The 18845-nt window shown below is 44.0% G+C and overlaps 1 protein-coding gene across 3 annotated transcripts in view; it reads left to right on the top strand.

Moving 5' to 3' along the window:
* Nucleotides 1-18845, top strand: part of AATF (apoptosis antagonizing transcription factor) — a 49008-nt gene that overhangs the window by 20859 nt on the left and 9304 nt on the right. For 2 of the 3 annotated variants that reach the window (XM_061470017.1, XM_061470019.1), the window contains exons 9-11: nt 7843-7910; nt 9377-9457; nt 12760-12831. In XM_061470017.1, coding sequence (XP_061326001.1) covers nt 7843-7910; nt 9377-9457; nt 12760-12831 — 221 coding nt within the window. Of the gene's footprint in view, nt 1-7842; nt 7911-9347; nt 9458-12759; nt 12832-18845 lie in introns of all 3 variants that reach the window. The other variant, XR_009746353.1, reaches the window with a different exon arrangement.

Raw genomic sequence — 18845 nt, 5'->3', positions numbered from 1 at the left:
CCCTTCTCTTCCACTGTTTTTCTCTCCTCCCATCCCCAATATGCTTCTTGGGAGAGATGATCTGGAAAGATTACTGCTTCATTGTGTGCAAGTAATTGTGGGGATGCCAGCCCCTTGCCAGACAGCGTGCGGCACCTGTGCCGCTGACCTGGTTAATGTCTTCAGTTGAGTGGGATTTGGCAGAGATGGGAGCTGAAGCCGGTTCAATGATAAGGCTAAAGAAAACTGCTGTATGGTTCCTGTCACCTCCCAGTTAAATTGGTTTCATGAAGGGCTTTCCTTTATTTGTCACGGTGCTAAACTGAAGCTGAACATTGCACCCAGAGAGGGTAGAGTGCGTTACAATCGAGTGCTGACAATGCAGTGAGTGTGTTTTCTCTCAGATGGGTCATAACTGGGCAGCACTTTGTGTGTGTGGACATACAAATATAAAACGTTGAAAGGGACCTGGTTCTTTAGGAGTAATCAGCAATGTGTCTGGTTGTTGGAGCTGAGGTTGCCCAGGATCTCTGACCTCTGGGCATTATGCTTATCGCAGAGAGTACGTGTACACTTCAGTGGGGACTTTTTTCCTTGTATTTGCGTTTAGATCCAGAGTTTTTTTTAGTATGACTTTCATTTTTCTAATTAACATTTGTTAATGATCAGTTTATTTTGAATACTGCTTAGGGTTTAGCAAACATCCAGATAAAGGAGGACATTGGAAACCAACTCCTGTGTATTTCAGTGGGAAATCAAGTAAAAATGAAGGAGAGCTGATGAATGTGCACAAGTTACCAATAATGGAATAAGCAGCTTCACCATTTTGTTACAGATTATCCTAAAGAAACTCTTCAATGAATCTGTTTTTCCTGTGGAAAACCAATTTTCCTGTCCAGGTCTTGGTATTCAGTGGAGTTCACTGTGTGGGGCTGGTGGAATTTTATGGCAGTTCACAGTTTAACTCTGTTGTGTCTGTTCATCCCATTTTGCCTTTTCTCATCTTCTTCACTTGTTTTATAAGCAGTTATAATTTTTATTGTGGTGGCCCATGGTAAATAGTAATGTGAAGCTGAGCTGAGTAATGCAGGGGAAATACTGTCACCTGGGTTGCACTGGCTGGGAATAGTGAAACTGTGTCAGCGGATCCTCATTCCTGCCAGCAGTGAGAGGCTCCACTCCGTTTCCTTTCCTTTTAAACTCTCCTTCATACATGGCTTTAAGGGAAGAAAAAGGCTTTTCTTATTTTTACAAGTCATGTTTACGTAGAATTCATTACAGCTGATATTGCAGCATTAAGACTTAAAATTCCAGCCTGCTACCAGAGAGCTGCTGGTCTGACATGCTACAGTGGATATTTTATTATTAGGTTGAAATACTCCTCTAGTAAAGGAGAGAGTGGAAATTGGTTTATTCCCAACAGGAATTAGGTTAGTGTTCATATGCTAAGCGTTCCACTGGTAGCAGCTCTTCCCAGAACAAATGTTCATCATTGATGGCAGCAGGTACGCCTAAGAATTAGGAATATACATAATCCCTTTCTTCCTTTGCTCGCCTGCTCCCTCCTCTCCCTAATTTTGGGTACGTTGTATGTCACTGCATTCTGTAACAACCCACAATCACCAGTGTTGTCTGTGATCACCATGACTTCAGCAGCTGAGTTGGAAGCAAGCTGGGGAATGTTCAAGGAAACGCTGAAGGCTTCAGAGGAGGCCAGCAGTTTGCCAGGCAGGGTTGCCAGTAGCTCCCAGAGGGTTGTCATATGTTGCAGTGTGCTGGGGTTTGTTCCCAAGGTGAGCATCAGTAGCAAGAAGAGTTTTTTTTCCCTTGCATATCTATACCCTCATTACTTAGGGAAGGAATTAATCCTGGAGAAAATGTTGTTTAACTGTGGGACTTGCAGCTTTGCTGTTGTGAAGTGGCAGTGTTTGTGCCTGCCCACTCTTGCACAGTCTGTGACTGGCATGATTTTCACAAGTGAGCAGGAAATCTCACTAACTTCCTTTTTCTTAGCTCAGCATCCCAACTACCTGCTGTAACTGGAGTAACCACAAGCTTGCAACCCTGAATCTCTTGTTAAGATGCTTCTAGCTCAGTTTGTTTCTGTTCCGAGTTGTATTTGTGTCTAAACCACAGTGTGGCGTTTTAGAAAACCACCTGAGGGGATAAACTTTAACTCATGTCCCAAGCAAGAGTTGGCCTAAAGCAGTTTCTGGGGCACAAACTGTGGTTTTCTCTCTCAGGTATTTGATAATGCCCTAAACAAGTAATTACTAATGCAGTGAACTATTAAAAGTCGATAATGGTGAGGAATAGAGAGAAGAGTGGCTTTGTGACAAGCTGGTTTACCTTAATTAAACTGGTGAGTGATTAATATGGACAGTTGATCTCGTGGCTTTAATGAGATGCATTTAGAGTTTTGTGTGAAGAAGAGATGTCTCGAACCATCCCACAGGTTAATGGCAATACAATACTCTTATCACAGGCATGTATCTTTCAAATGGCTGGGTAGATGGTTAATAACACGTTTTAAAGCTTGATTTGAAACTTCTCTTAATGGGCTATGAGAAAATATGCAAGTCAATGCCTATTCTGTACAAAACTCAACTTTGAGAAAAGGCTTTCTAAAAGGAGGCTGTCCAGTGGTTTCATCTCATATTTTTGGTTTTTACATTATAAATAATGGCAGAAAGTGGTTCAAGGAGATTTAAAGATAATACTTGAGCTGCAGTCTGAATTTTCTCTGGTGTTGCTAGAAATCCAAATCGTGTTATGGTCCTGTGGGGTGGGAGCTTGGAGGAGGAGAAGAAACAGCTTTGTTTCTACATCTGGGCAGGACATGGTGTAAAATGTGGGCTGGGTGAGTCCTGGGCTATAGCACCTTGTCGTAATTGATGCTGGTTTAACTAATTGTATGGCATATAAATAGGAAAAAGAGGAAAAAAATGGATCTCTCCAAAGGCTAAAGGAGAAACAAACAAACAAAAGTACTGAAATCATACTGCTAAAACACAGCTTTGTCAACTTTTGTTTTCAGGAAAGAGGAAAAGCATTTGGGGTTTGTAGTCTTCCTTCCTGGACTCAACCAGTTGTACTTACCTTCTCCCTTGCTGTTTCCTACAGTGATCTTGTTAAAAAAGACCTGCTTTTTAACCCGTTTTAAAAGATGATTTAACAACAGCACATTTCTTCAGTGTGCGACATGTCATGTTGTGGTTCTGTGAAGCAGGGTGAAGGTAATTTGTCTGAGCTTTTGAAGGATCTTAAGGTCCTTTCCAACCCTAACTATTCTATGATTCCATGTTAAAAGATAGTGGAATGCCATTAGTAGACCTTTGCACCATAGTAATTGTTTACTGTCTCTAGGAACAAACACACATTCAGCTGGAGAAGCCCACAGAAGCGATTGACCAATACTTTACAGTTCCTCACTAATAAAGAGAGTGTTTTTTAGCCAAGGGGTGACAGAGTGTTCTGTTAAAGGCAAGCAGCTGAAGTCTGCCTTTCTCCCACTTTTCTCATTGTTTCACAATCCACAAGTATAGAATCTTCGTGTGATCCTGCTGCTTTAGCAAGTGACCAAGATGGCAGAAGCCATACGAGGTTCTGCTTGTCTGTTGTTTTACACAGTTGCTTTAACGTGAGCATTGTCAGACCCTTGTTTGATATGGTTATCAGCACAGAGAGCCTGATGGGCCTTGTTTTGACTCCTCTGTTGTGCTGCTCACCTCTTCTCATACCTGAGCTGGTGAGTTCAAAGGCAGCAGTGCCACTTGCAAGGCAGAGCAGGTACCTTTGATGCACTGTAGCAGGAATGACCTGTACCTTTCCTGGCTTTTCTGAAGGTCTGAATAACATCAAAGTGTTCCTTTTGTTCTGATTGTATTCCTAAGCTTTGTAAACTCGACTGTTTCCTGTGATACACTATAGATGAACTTTTGTGAGGTTTTAATCTGAATTGATCTGTAAGGTCTAAGAAGAGGGAGTCTTTTGTCACCAGGCTTATTTCAGCTATATTTAGCTCTTTGTCTCAACTGGAAATTCTTAGGGGTCTGCAAATCAGAAAGGTCAGCAACTGTACTATTAGAAACACTGATAGATAGTGCATGAAAATGAGACCTAACCTCTAAGATGAAAATTGACCTCTAAAATGAGAAATGAATCTCTATTACCCTTGAACAACACCCTGATGGCATTTCTAAATCCCTTTAATTTTGTACAATGTACTTTGTGTGCATCTCTTTAACCAGCGCAGACAGGGAGTCCTTTTAAGGTGAATTCTTTAGAAATGCACCCATCATGGGCTCTAGTGTCAATTTAACAGTGCCTTTGGTGTCAGCAGAGGTGGGTGAGCACTAACCACTGCTGGAGCTCTCACCTTTGGACATGTTTTGTGGGAGCACTGCCTTGCTCTCTGCTAGTGCAGCAGATTTAAAGCTCTCTCCCCATCTGCTCCCAGCCCTCCTCATACATGGCTTTGTGGTCCTTGGCAAACCACACAATCTCCGTGTGCTTTCCTCTGCTCACGTGGTTGGTAGTCCCTGGTTTTGGAGTCTGGTTGGGTTGGGTTTAACAGCAAAGCTTTGTTGAGTTCAGAAATGCGCGTGCAGGAGCACTCTTGTCATCGGCGCTTCGTTCCAAAGACAAATCAACTCACATTAACAACTTTCTTCTGCTTACCATTGTCCACTCCGCACATGGTTTGTCTTCCTGCTTCCAGCTTTTGGTAGGAGAAGCTTGGAGTTGAGCTGCAGGCTGCTGGATGTGCTTGCACTTCATTGCAGTAGGCGGTTGTGTTTGCTTACATGGGAGACTGAGCTTAAGGCTTTTGAAGTTCAGGGAAGATGTGAAGAGGTGAAGGGGAGAAAGCAAGAAGGATACGTTTCAAATCGAAGCCTTTTGATGCTGGAATTGCCTAACTCAAACTCTTGTCTTCACACATCAGGGCTTAATGCTGATAGTGATTTACTTACACTTCCTAGTTAATAATTAGACATTGGGAGACACCATATATCACTCCTAATGGAATATATGGGGTCTGATGAGAGTTTTCCGTTTTGACTAATAAATTTTAACCAGAATCGCCAAGCTTAATGAAATATTACCACTTCGGAAGGGTTTTAAGTCTTGTGCTGTGAAAACAGTGTTGCTTTATTCAGTAAATGAATTTATCATTCCCTCTGTATCCTGAGCCCGAGCTGGCTCTGGAGCATGGGCTGAATGCAAGACTCCGCTAGAAAGTGGAAAAACTAATCAAATCCTTAAAGACCAAAGGCAGCGAGGCAGGTCTAGACTGACTTTTTCAGTGGTAGCCTCTGGCTACATCCACTTTTATGTTAGTAACCATTGTTAGCATGATTTATAACTTTAGCTTTAAGACATACGCTATTTAGATGTAGTAAGATGCTTTGCAGCTTTTATTTCTGCTTCCTAATTTCCCTCTGGTTCCTGCTTTATTTCATTTACCCCCATCCTCTTTGCCTCTCTCTCCTCTCCCCAGCAGCATCCCCAGTCCTGCAGTTGATGCTGTGCTGAAGGGACACTTCGCTGTCAGCACCAAGGTCAACCAAACTGCCTCAGCTAATGGCTGATGGACTGGTGGTCTGGTTAGGGCAGAGAGGACCACTGTGTGCAGGGCTTAGTCTCCTACTGCTGCACAAAGCTTTTCCCTTCTAATTCTGTGAATGGAGAAGAGGATATGCCCTCCAGCAAATAGGGATCCCTGCTAAGCAGGGCATAGGTCAGCTCTATGTCCTTCCCGATCCATCATGGGGAACACTGCCATGGCAAAAGGAGAGTGATTCTGTTCAACAGGATGCTGCCCCCTTCCCAGGTACAGCACGAGGAACCTGCCCTAAAAACGCATCTTGTTCTAAGCAGTGTGACCAAAGCTGTAAGATCATGGCAGCACTCCTTAGTCTACCCAGCTCTGGGTTTGGTGGGTCCAAGTCCTGCTGAAAATGCCTTGCTGCTTCATTCTGTCAGAGCATAGGATGTCTGTGCACTGTCTTCTCATTCCTTAGTCTCTGCTGTTACTGCTCAGTGGGTTTTGCAGTGCATTGTGCCAAGGAAGCAAGATAACAGGGGGCAGTAAACACACTGTATTGCTGGTACAGGAAGAAACCACTAAACTCCTGCTGCACCATTTCTTGCTGCTGCTAAAACCCTCCCTCCCACCTTGCTTTTGACAGAATATTGACTAGGAACCAAGATCCCATTTCTGCTTAGCCTTAAGGGCAGCTGTTTACAGAGTGGTGGTGTTACACAGGTTTACTGTGTCGTATGTCTGTGTAACACTGGATTTGGATCTTGTATTTAGCTGCCAGGAGTGACTGTGATGAAGTGGGAGAGATAAACTGATAGATTGTGTGCCAGAAAGATGTTGGGAATCAGTCAGATAAACAGGGCAGAGAAGTAGCTTGCTGTTTTCTAGTGATAATAAACCAGTGGCCTCTCTTCCTGGGGTGTTTAAATGTAATTGCTGCAGTCAGAATCTCAAAAAATAAGCAACTAGAAACAGTCATATCAGGTTTTTAGTTATGATTGAATCCCTCTTTTTCTGGTAATATGATATGTGCCATGAAGAAGAGGAAAGATGTGGACAGGTATAATAAATACAGTCTCCTAAAATGATACCCATCTACCTTTATGGCAGTTTTCTTCTGGGGGGTGCAGACCTTTTCTCTTCCTTACTTCAGTAGTACTTAAGTGATCAGAAACCACAGGAGTCAGTGAGTTTCTCATGCAGCAGTGAGCCTGGGACAGCTTTTGGCCTCAGCTGTGCTCAGTGGAGCAGCATAGGTGGAGGAAAAACACTTTTCCTCTGTTCTTCTCTAGCATTAATGTGGAATTGCCTGGACTGTGGTTTGCAGGAGGCTCTGTTTTGGGTTCTGAGCTGTGGCAGTAACTTCCATCGTCAGTGAAATGTCAGCCTCGATAAAGCAGTCTGTGCCTCTTGGTTTTGGAAGGTTTATTTCTGTTCTCTGTGTTAATATGTTGGCTGATACCCAAGGCACAGCACGTACAATTTACAGTGAGTGGTGATAAACATACAGCACCGGTCAAGTATCCAAAAAGACTGTTCACAATATTCTTTGGCTGCAGGAAGCAAAAAATACAAACCCCAACCCTCAGGACATGAAAAGAAATAGAAGAGTCTGCTTGAGTGTTCCTGCTCCAGCTATAAAAGTTATTTTGCTGTGCTGTTCCTTGGAGCGAGCATTACTGCCCAGAAATGCTTGACTTCTGTCTGGTGAAGTGTTTCACTTCCCCCCTGCCCTCCCTACTCAAAGTGTGGGGCAGAGGTCTTGCTGCAGATCTGCCTGCCTTGTATCTCTTGCCCATGAGAGTTGTATACACAACAGATTGTGAACTTTTAGGTCTGTTTAATTCTTCCAAAGCCCAAGGAACAGCACCAGCCTTGAAAACACAAGCTGAGGCTCAGCTGCTCACATCCCTCCAAGCTTATCTCCCGTTTGCCCTCTGTGGGATTGTGCACTTTGCTCTGGGCTCCTGGGACTAGCAGTTACCCAACGACTCGACCATCTGACAGCCCCAGGGGAAGCTTTGCAGTGACCCCAGGGACTCGACTCTATACTACTCCTATATCCATCTGAAATTATATGCAGAAACTCTTTGTAGTGGCCTTTGGTGTTATGCTTTAGTCATACATGCTGTGGGGACCTTTTTGGATGAGGGTGATGATCTGCAGTAACTTAAACTTTTAGCATCACCATCAGCTTTTTCATGCAGAGGAAACGTTTCAAGAAATGAAGCGTCCAGGTGTTTTGAGAAACCTGTGAGCCTCTTGGCATTAACATGTCTTTTTTGTGCTTTTCAATGGGATTGTTGTCTTTCTTCTAGCTCCTTCGAGAATTCATAGAACGTAAAACCACTTCACTGGACCCCAATGACCAGGTGGCGATGGGCAGGTAAGTAGCAAGTTGTCTGTAACATCAGTAGCTTCACCCCAGCACTGCATTCCAGTCCAGAACTACTTGTGAGTTTCTAGTCCTATTCATTGTAGAGGGTCACATTTGGAATGGCTGTAGAAAGCATCATCTGGGCGTAAGAAACTGCATAACAAATAATTAAACCAGTATGACATCAGTCAGGAAAGTCATCCTCTGTAACAGATTCCTGAGTTACGGATCACAGTGACTCCAAGTTTGCCAGACTTTGAGCTGTGCCCTGGATTCTCTGTGATCCCCTGAAGATAGTTCCAGTTGTAAAAGGCTTGTTCCAGACATTGGGTATTTCTGTCTCTCAGTGGTTCATGCAGTACAAATGGGATCCATAGAGAGGTGTCTTAACCCACCCTAGTGAGGGGGAACTAGACAAAGTGACTGCCTGCTGCTGATATTGGGCCTGTTCTCGTTACAAGCTCTCACTTGTCATTGTTTTAGAGGAGCAAACCTGCTGTCACGAGCTCAGTTAAAGCAATTCCTATGTATGCTCTCTCCCTGCTGTAAGAAAAGATACTATCCAGTTAAAACAATATCAGGGAATATTTCCTGGATGCAGAAGTAAATACAATTCCGTGCAGGGAAACTGTTATTTCTGTTAAATTCTATAGTTAGAAAAGAATCTTCCAAATACCTCTTAATGAACAGGGTGCATTTAAAATAGCTGTGGGCTTTAATTTAGAGTAGTAGAAAAGCAGAGGAAGGCTGGAGTAGGGCTCTCCACTACAAAAGTGCTATGGGGTATATGTATAGGGAGGGGAAGAAAATGCATTAGGAAATTTTGTGATGGTGAAATAACTTTTATCCTTGTGAAATATTACCCAAATTTTAGTGCAATGTGTCAAATTTATTTTGTGTATGTCTGGAATATTATGGAAAGCTCTTCACTATAATTTAACATGATATAGACAAAATTACATTTAAGTGGTGATTACATTGTACATTTATCTGACTTTACAATAAAATAGATTACAGTAATTAAGATTATATTAAGATTGCAGTAATTGGATTTTGCTAGATTTTTTCCCCTGATGTCGAGTTTTCATTGTATAAATCAGGTAAAATGATGCTCGTTCCTGTGAAGAAATATTTATAACTGGTAGAAGTTTGTCCCTGCTGAAAACTTCTTTGGTTTAATGAAGTTCTGTCTGAGAAGTTGGGCTTTCCCTTCTCAATATAGGCAGGGATCAGACAGCACTTTCTCAGAGTGTTATTGCCTTTTTTTGGCACGTTGTTTAAATGCCCTGTCTGTGGAGTGAAGCAGCTTCACAGGCATTTGGAGTTTCACACTTGTTTTCCTGAGGTTCTGATCTCTTTCACTTGTGTAAATGCAATAGGCAGCTGGGCTGGGAAGGGCCTCAGACCCCACGGTACCTAATGCTCATTTTCCTCATGGCTCTTTAGTTGTGTAAGTGTCCTTTTGCATTCTGCAGGCAGTGGCTGGCCATCCAGAAGTTACGAAGCAAAATAAAGAAGAAAGTGGACAGGAAAGCCAGTAAAGGGAGGAGAATCAGGTGGGTGCCAGCTTTTGCAAGCAAACAGTTCTGATTTTGCCACATAAAGTCTGACTGCACTGGGTTGGCTCTGGGGTGCACTGGGAGGCTTCTTCATGCCTTTTAGGGGCAAGATGTCATGCTCTGGGATATCCACTGGGACATCTTAATGCTCTTTGAGCCTAGAATAAGGGCTTGGTTGGATGCAGCTTGTGAGCATTGCCCAGATTAGTCTTGGCAAGAGCGTTCACTGGTCTCAGAAAACACTGGATAGAGGTGTTGAAATGTCCCCAAGCGATTTGGGGCCATAATTCCCAATGAAAGCCAATAAACACCTCTTGTGCAATATATATTTAGCTGATTGAAATGTGGGTAGCAGCTCTAGGGGAAGATGTATCGAAACACCTCGGTGAGGTAGATGCCTCTTTTCCACTGACTGTCGGCTGGAATTTGGTGACTAATTTCTCTTTAATGTCTTAAGTCACATCACAGCTTTCTTTAGCTTCAGCTTATTTCACATCCTGACTCCTGGATCACTCATTTGGGTTGAACTCTCCCCTTATGTTTCCAGTGGAAGACTCTTCCATGTGGTAGGGTGGGAAGGGAAGCAGCCTGGAAAGGATAGGTTGGGCTTTTTTCCCATCTTTGCAGAGCAGATACATGAGTCTCCCTGAGTTGAGCATGACTGCATGATTTGTGGTGGAAGAGGTGTCAGTGGCAGGGAGGCAGCAGCAAAGCTGCACCGCTTCCTGCAAAACCCGCAACATTAACCATCCTTTTGTGAGTAAACTATAAATCCTGAGTTTAGATGGCATCTGATAGAAAGTCAGTGGAGTCAGTCTGGGTCAGGCCTGGCATAGCAATTTTTAAGATAGATGTCATAAGATAATTTATTGAAAGAGGGAAGAGCTACTTTGTTGGCCTGAAAAGCCTATAATTATTGACTATCAATATTCTTTTCTGTCAGCATCACACATAATTGGATATATTCATGATTCAGTCAAAACTACTGACAACATCACACAACTGAGTCAGACTCATAAACCTCCAGGAATAATGGGGAAGTCTCTCATTGTGTGCAGTCTGTGTGCTTCAGCATTCCTGAGAGATGGCTCTCTGGCCAAGTCAATTGCCTCTTAGATCTTAGGGGCCTTTTTTTTTTCCTTCTTTAAATAAAAGTTGCACTGACCCTGCAGGGAAAATGTCAATAACAGAAAAAAGTGCCATTGTCTGTGTTTTGGATTAACATGCAGTTAACTCCAGCATCTCTTCAGTATAGTCCACTGGAGCCCAAAGCTGGTTCTTCCACTGAGAGACTCCGTGTCACCCCAAGTAGATCACTTATCCTCTATTCTTCCTTTCCCTTCAACTAAAACTGAAGCAGCAGTGTCTAGATTTGGTTTCATGAAGGGCTTGGAGATCCTGGAGAGCAAAGTATTAATACTAAGTTTCCTCTGTCTCCATAATTCTTCCTTTTTGTTTCTTCCTTCATAATTCTGTTTGGCAAATAAAGCAGTCCTTTAGCAAACCTTCAATATTAGAGCATGTTTGGATGAGATGCGCTAATTTATTAGGGTCTGAAGATCTTCAAATGCTTTGAAAAGCAGCTGATCTTCCACTTGCCATGAGTACCTGTCCCTTCCATGGACAGGTAAACTGGGGTACTAAGAGGGGAAGTGAGCTCATCTAAAAACTCCAGTTGAGCTTAGGAAACCTAGTGCCTGGAACTCTGCTGTCCCTCGCTAGGACTCGCCTTTTCTTGCAGTAGACATGAAGGAGTGATGTGTGCACCCTGTTTTTCATGTCAGTGATTCCTGGTCCTGTGCTGCTGCCACGTGGGATGTCTTCCTTTGAATGAAATAGTTTAGATCTGCTCGACTGGGGTGTGTAAAGTGCTCATTTAAAGAAACGTGCCATTAATGAGTTCTGGGCAGACAAACTCATGTCAGAGAATTCATCTGAGCTGCCAGGTCCCTCTGCCACTCTGCTGTCCCTGTATAAGCGTTGATCTCTATGAACCCATCACTTGATAATGTCTCATAAGCAAACTATTTGATAGTCCAGCCTGTTGACCTGGGGTTTGTTTCAGAACTGGCCCTCCACAGCCATGTCTGTCCCCTGCCTCCACCATCACAGTCAGACCAGGGCAGTTCCCTCCATTAACAGTGACAAAGACTTGATTGTGCAGAGAAGCCCTTGTGTAAGGGTGAGTGTGTGCTGTGCCTGAAGAGCCATTCTGAAATAGTCTTGTGAGCTAAAAATCCCCTTGAGGGAATGTTCCTGCATAAGCAAACAGAAGGGAGTGCAAAGGTGGCAGAGTGGAAAGGTGATTCTGGGCAAATGCTTGTGAATCCTTTTGCCTGCTATTTGTCAAGCTCTAAAAATAGCAGGAGCTTGGATAAAACATTTCAGACCTGGGTGGGCAGCATTGTAGAGTACACCGAAAGACACTGGTTTGGAATCCCCTGCCTGTACACACCAGTGCTTAAAGCCACCTTTTCATTCTGAATTTTTTCAGTCCTCTGTTAAATTTTATGCCAAGCCCTTGAATGTAAGTCATGAAAACACTGCAGGTTCCTTTCCTAGCCCAGAGTTGGGAGCAGGAAGGGGAGCCAGTACCTGAAGGCACGATACAGCTTGCAAAAATGGTTTGGTGGATCAGGAGTGGAGGCAGATAAAGCACTGTCTCACATCTCTTCTTTGCGCAGGTCTTTCTCCTTTGCTTCTTTTTACGTGCTCCATTTAGAAGTTATTCAGCGTAAGGCTTCCCAGCTGCAGGTATGGCTCACAGGGTAGGCTTTTGATATCCGTTAAGGCCTTAGATACCACAGAGCAAGGAAGAAAGTGATAGCAGATGGATGCTCAAGAAGATCTGATGCTCTGTTGCTTCTGCTGCCCGCAGTGGGCTCTTTGGGCACAAACTCCAGAAGGTGATTAAGATGCCAGCTGAAGGGAAGGCTGAAAACGAGTTCTTGTTTCTTTGTCTCTTGAGTTTTCAGGGTTGTCTGTTTGGGAGCCTGATTAGGTACTTGCACACAATTAATGGATGCTGTCTGTCCTCTTTCTGGCTGTGATAAAAAACGATTTGTTTGCCATTCAGTTCATTGTATCATCTGATTGTTCTTGTGTCCGTGTTATAAGACAGGAAGAGGAGGAAAAGGAGAGGGAATTGCCAGTTACAACTACTGACTCATTAGATACCAGCCACCAGGAAAGCCAGTGCTTTGCATCTCAGGGGCTGGTATGTTTCTATTCAAGCAGCAACACTTCCTTTTCATTAATAGTTACTAATGTGCTGTCTGCTTATTTCCTGCACTATTCAGGTATCATGTCCATAGCAAGCTGGTGAGCTTCATGGCACCTATTGACCACTGTACAATGAATGATGATGCCAGGTGAGTAATAGATTAATTACGTTTCTCAAATGGCTTCATGACAGCATGATATTGACCTGTTCTTCAGTCTGTCGCCCCCTCCATTTCTTCTTATCAGTTAACCATTTGTCACTGGCATCATAGCCTGGGTGTCTTGGTCACATCTGCCCAGGCATTCTGGCTGAGCTTTCACTCTGTAATTACCGTGACACCAAACAAGAACTTTCCATAAATCTCAGTAGCTACGTTTTGATTCCTGGTTTAAAACTCCTCTGATTTTGAAATCTCATTTTGGGGAATTATTTTGGAAACAGACAACTAGGTTATATGATCTCTTCAGGTATAACCAAAACTTACAGATAACTTGTCTTCTAACAGAAATGGCAACTGGTTTAGATGTGTTTAGTATGTGTTTCCTTAAAGCAGTTAATGACTGGAATAGCTCAGTCAAGAAACACTCAAGACCTAAATGTTGCTTATGTTTGTGTCTGTTTAAAGAGCAAGGAATTTTATTGGAAGACTGTACTGTTTTAATGTGCTCATTAGTGAAGCAAATATCAATGAAGTTTTGTGCATGGTTACTAGGTAGCTTTTCTGCATCTACACCCATTTTTCTTTGGTATTACATTTTTAGACTAAAGCTGGAAATGCCAAGCGTTTTGTGGGAAGGAGGTGGGATAATTTTTCCAGTGAATGGATGTAGAAAGCTTGAGAAACATCTTTCCCCTGGGTTGCAGAACATGTTTGTGCTTTGTGAGAGAGAGAGATGTCATCTGTCTGTTTGTGAAATGACAATCACATACCTGCTGGTTTTAGGCTGTTGCCTTTTGGGGTATTGCACAGGCTTCTGGATGAGAGCTCTCCAGTAAGCTGGCACTAAGATGTTTTATGGTCATAATATGACCTGTGCTGTTTCATCATGAATCTTTCTCATAGTTCTTTATTCTTATTTTTTTCAAGTGAGAAAACTGCTCTGATTCCTGAATAGTGTCTAAATCCTCTTGCCATGAAAATAAATGTGGTGCATGTATGGGGTGAAAGCTGTGCCTCCAGCCATTTAAAGTGGTCAGTTTTTCCACTCTCTTACCTGGAATATAGGAAGAGAGGGACGGAAGTGGCTTGAGCACTGTGAGATTAGACACACTGTGTACACTGTATATCGCGCTGTCCTGCAGATTAAGCAGGTAGCTCTGTCCCCAGAATGAAGGCACTCTTAGCTTGTAATGGGGTGAACACAGGGGGGGGAGGAAGGTGAAAAACCCCCAGTGAGACTGATCCTAATAATGTAGTAGTTACACCATGTTTGCTGTCCCCAGAGGTGACATTGCCTGCTCCTTCACAGTCCACTGCGTTCACTTGTGATCCAAAAGTTGCATAGAAAATGCATTCTGTAAGCCAGAATCCTCCAGCAAACGTGAAGTGCATCGAAGCAGCTGGGATGGTGGAGTTGTTGTGCACAACAGCCTCCTTGGGCCTCAGCTACACTTCATCTGCCTGCCATCTTCATAACCCTTATCTTAACTCCTCTCAGGAGGCACCTTGAGTCCACCACGAACCGCACGAAGCCTGCCTGACCCTCAGAAGCTATTACAGCTAATAGGATGCCATCTACGTTCTGCTGTGTCGACACAGTTATCATTGTGGTAGGGACAGAGTGGTTGACATTTGGTTTACTGAAAATGTCTCCTGGGGGTTCTCTCCACGTCGAGCGGGTTATTACAGCGCTTGCATGCTTTACAGAGTCTTTGGTGGCAGCAGCTGCTGCTGCTTATTGTCTGACTGCAGGAACTTAGTTCTTACATTAAGTTTATTAGCCACTTTGGAGGCCCGCCATACTTCCTCTTAATGGCATTTCAGTCACTCATCTCCTGATGCTGGTTTATCCAGCTACAGCGAGACTGTCAGTTGATGTGTTCTCACACCAGCGAGTGTGCCTGAGGGTCACATCCTGTGGGCAGCTGTGTCCCCTTCTGCCAAGATCAGGTTTTCAAGCAAACCCTGGACCCGGAAGGGGTAATGCTGGAATCAAGCGGGCAGGTTCTGTTTCTAGTTCTGCCAGTGGCTTTGTGGATGACCTTGAGCAGGTCACTCCGTGTTTCTGGGGCTCTGATTCCTCTTCTGTGCCGCAGAGCTCTGCTGTTGAGAAGTGCCTGTCAAAATCAGTCATTTAGTATTAGGAGTATTTAAGTTTTTAACCTATGTAGGAAAGCTTTAGTTTTAGATACACAAATAGAAGCCTAAGCTTCCCTCGCTGTGTGCCCAAATGCCTGCTGCTTACCTGTAACACAAAGAGCATGCCTTACCTTTGCTATTGCAGACTTTGCAGTCTTCCTTACACAGTTTCTCTGCAGCTTCCTCCCTACATGATGTGCTTTAGCATGTTTAGTACTAATGTTGAGCCTAAATTTCCCTCTGCTGTAATTTGGGTCTGTTAGGAACAGATTCTTGCCTCCTCTTTGCAGCAGCACTTCCACATTTGGGCATTCTTGCTCTGCACAGGGAAAACCTAGGTGTTACTTAACTTTAGTTTCTTTCCTTTCCTCCCTGCTTTACACTGTTTGTGTTTGCATCCAGACATAAAACATACTCAAAGTCCTGGAGTGGCCAGTGTCTGAAATGAGCCCTCTGTAGGTGTTTGGTTCAGCTCTCCCAAAATGAAGACACGTGCAGCTATCAGTCATTTTTTAAATCACAGCCACTCTGTAGGGGTCACTTGACATCTCTGTTTAAAATGCCTCTGCACTTGCCATGGGCCATAATACCTTTGTAGCAGCGCACAATGTATAGACAAGGCAAGAAGAATTCAACATCTGCTTTAAAGTGCAAGTGAATTAAAAAGAAAGGACAAGGCCTGTACGCATGAGAGGGAAGCATTAATGAGAACAGGTTCCTTTGTGAGAGAAAAAGGTAATTTTATTGTTTGCAAGTGTGAATTACTAGATTGAAAATGCAGGTATACACTTCACAGGATGTGATCATGCTCTGAGCCATTTCCTTTCTTTTTCTGGTCAGGCATTGTAAAAGCACGACCCCAAAACACATACACATCTGAACAACGGGGTTCTCTGTTGTGGTATGAGGAGTTTTAGTGTGTCGGTGAGCTACACGTAGAAAAGGGCTGTAGAAACAGAGCTGGCAGAACATTTCCTTTGAATGAAGGTAGATTCCTGGGAAGTGCCAGTAAATGCCAATGCAGATGTGGGTGGGCAGAAGCTATGTGGACAGAGTGGTGTCATTCTGGTTCTTCGTTGGTTGTGCGAAGTCCTCACACCTCCTGATGAATGCACAAGCCCTTTGTCACTGGGGCAGAAGCAGAAGGGAGTTGTCTGAGACTGTTGTCTTGCTTTGCTTGCTGCATGTGGGATACCCAGGATGTGGCACATCAAGTTTGTCATTTCACACTGCTGCTGGCTGGAGAAACAAAGAAGAGATATGTGTGAGGAGAAGCAGCCTGAGCACTGCATGGAGAAGAGGATGAGCAGTCACTCCAGAATTGTTTTACAGCCTAAATTTGAGAAGGGAAATGTCCACATATAATAACTGCCTTTGTCAACATCACTGCCACATTCTTTCTTATTCTTGCTGCTGGTTGGAATAATAGCATTTGTGCAGGCAATTAATCTTCCACTTGCCAGTTTTTCATGCACCCTACACATGGGCATGGCTGTTTAACCTTGTGCTCACATATATTATGTTGTAATGTGTGGGACACTGGTGGCCTCGAGCCCTCCTCTGTTTTAACCCCTCTTTGGTAGTATTTTAAAACCTGCACTGGGAAGTGATTTTTATGGTTATCTCAGGGTATGTGTTTATAGACTTAAATACGGTTATTGTGCTCTTGGGCCCAGGTTTTTGTAATTGGGCCAAGGTCATCACCATGTAAATGGACCTACCTTAAGACAAGGAAGCTGGAGGCAAAGGCTTGAGTGTGCACTGTGGTGATTGTCCAGAGGAGAGGGCTGGTGTCTTGGGCAGGAATTACCCAGGATTAGAACAGAGTTCATCTCTCTTTGGTGGTGATTTCACCTGAGTTTGAGGGTGGCTTCCCTTGAAATCCTTTTTGTCCCATCTTCATGACCTATGGTACTTCACTGATCCCATTGCTCCAGGGTCTGGTGTAATCTTTAACACAGTCATCCTTCAGTATCACCGTGTGCAGCAGAGTTGGGAAAATTCCAGCCTTTTCTGGTTTACCCTTTGGGAAATGCAGCACAGATCAATCACAGCCCGTATCTCCAAAGGTTTTTGGGTCCAGAAATCCATGAATCAAGAGCCTCAGTGACTTGCCAAAGGTGACACGGCGGGTCTGGGCTAGAGCTGTAGTTAAACGGGATCTTGTGAGCCTTCAGCTGGCCCAGCTTGGAGCAGCCTCGTGTTTTCAGGGGCTCAGGTATCTGTGCATTCACAGCTCCTGTGCTGGGTAGGTGTATTTCTCTGTGTTCAAGCTGAAGGCCCACATAGAGTATCTTTTCAGCACACACACAGCTGCTGTATCTGCAGGAGTGCACCCTGTGAGCAGCCTGGTTGTGGCAAGGTCAGGTAAAGTCTCTCTTCCTGGGATGAGCTGTGTGTGGGTTCTGGTTTTGTTCTGCCTCTCTGTCAGCTTTGATACATAGATCCTCAGATCTCTGCAGTGTACCTGTGTGTGAAACAGAGACTAAACACAGACACTTTAAAAAGTGTAATACTAAATTACTGCTAAGTCAGGTGAGCATCGTGATTTCACTTCTGGAGGACAGTAACTTGCAGGTGAGACACCCTTTAAGGACGCAGATGTTTGGTCCAAACACCTTTATCTCCCAGGAGGACTCAGGTTATTCTGACAGGTAAAACAAGATTGTGCAAATATGCAACAGTGATCTAATCAGCTGGAACAACAGCAATATTTTAACTGGCGCTACCTTTTAACAGCATCATTAAGGGCTCTCATTACTCTTTTATTAGAGGCTCACTCTATTTCTTATCAGATTACAGAATGAACATAACTCATGGCACTGATTTGATCTCTTGTTAAAGAGGATTACAGCTTTGCATTAACTTGGATTGACACGGTTTATAATTTGCTGTTGATACACATGCTGGCGGTGTCACATGTTTGACCCCCTCCCCACAGCACCGCCGAGGAAAAGGACACCCATACATCATCATTAAAGATGGCACCAGTGCAGGAATGGGAGGGAAAAGGAGGCTTTTCTGCAGTAAAGTCAGGCAGGACAAAAGAGACATGTTCTCAAGTGCAAGCTGGAGTTCAGGACAGGATTTATAACTGAGTGAAGAGGGGGGAGAATATATCAAGCTTTTAGTGAGGTTGCTTTTTGCCTCAGCAAATGGGTCTTCATTATGGAGGAGGACTTTGCATCTCTTATGAGCCAAATTAGGGGGAAGAAGTTGGCTGTGGTGGGACTGCGTCAGACCCTGCATTTCTACCACAATGTGAAGCCCTTCCAGGAGCTGGGGAAGTCTCCCCTGCTCTTCCCAGACCTCTCCACACTGGGTTGTCACCAGTTCATGACCTGGTCCCTGCCCTCAGGCAGCATTGGTCATACACCACAAGCTGATGGTGTAGCTTGGCCAGATAGCCTCTGTGCCTGTGGTGGCACTTCCCTTAATGTCCCTGGTTTGTGGGAACCCCAGGCAACTGGGACTTCAAGACAGGGCTGTGTGCCAGTGTTGTGGCTCCCTTCTTCCAGCTCCCATGTACTGCCCATGCCTTGTCTCTCCACACCTCTTGTAGTAGGCTTTGTGTTTCAGGAATCACTGCCTGAAATCCCACAGCCAAGGGCAAGGACTTAAGCCCCTGAATCCACAAAGGTCATCCCATTGGCCTCAAGTCATGCTTGATAGAAGAGCATCCAGCCCACTCTTGTTCTTGCAGGAGCAGACCAGTGCCTGCTGGGAAGCTGAGTTAAGACACAGATTATCCAGCTGCCAGCAAGGTTTGGATTAGAGCATTTCCCTTGGATTCAGGCAGGATGTTGTGTATTTTCCCCATCAGCATTCTCACTCTTGGACTTAGTGCAGTTGCTTTGTCACAG

This window comes from Pezoporus flaviventris, unplaced genomic scaffold, assembly GCF_033815535.1.
Source record: "Pezoporus flaviventris isolate CSIRO_AGI_PZ_B2104156 unplaced genomic scaffold, CSIRO_AGI_Pfla_v1 ptg000063l, whole genome shotgun sequence".
Lineage (NCBI taxonomy): Eukaryota > Metazoa > Chordata > Aves > Psittaciformes > Psittacidae > Pezoporus > Pezoporus flaviventris.
Note: the sequence above shows the minus strand (reverse complement) of the source record. Positions and strands in the feature narration are given on the sequence as shown.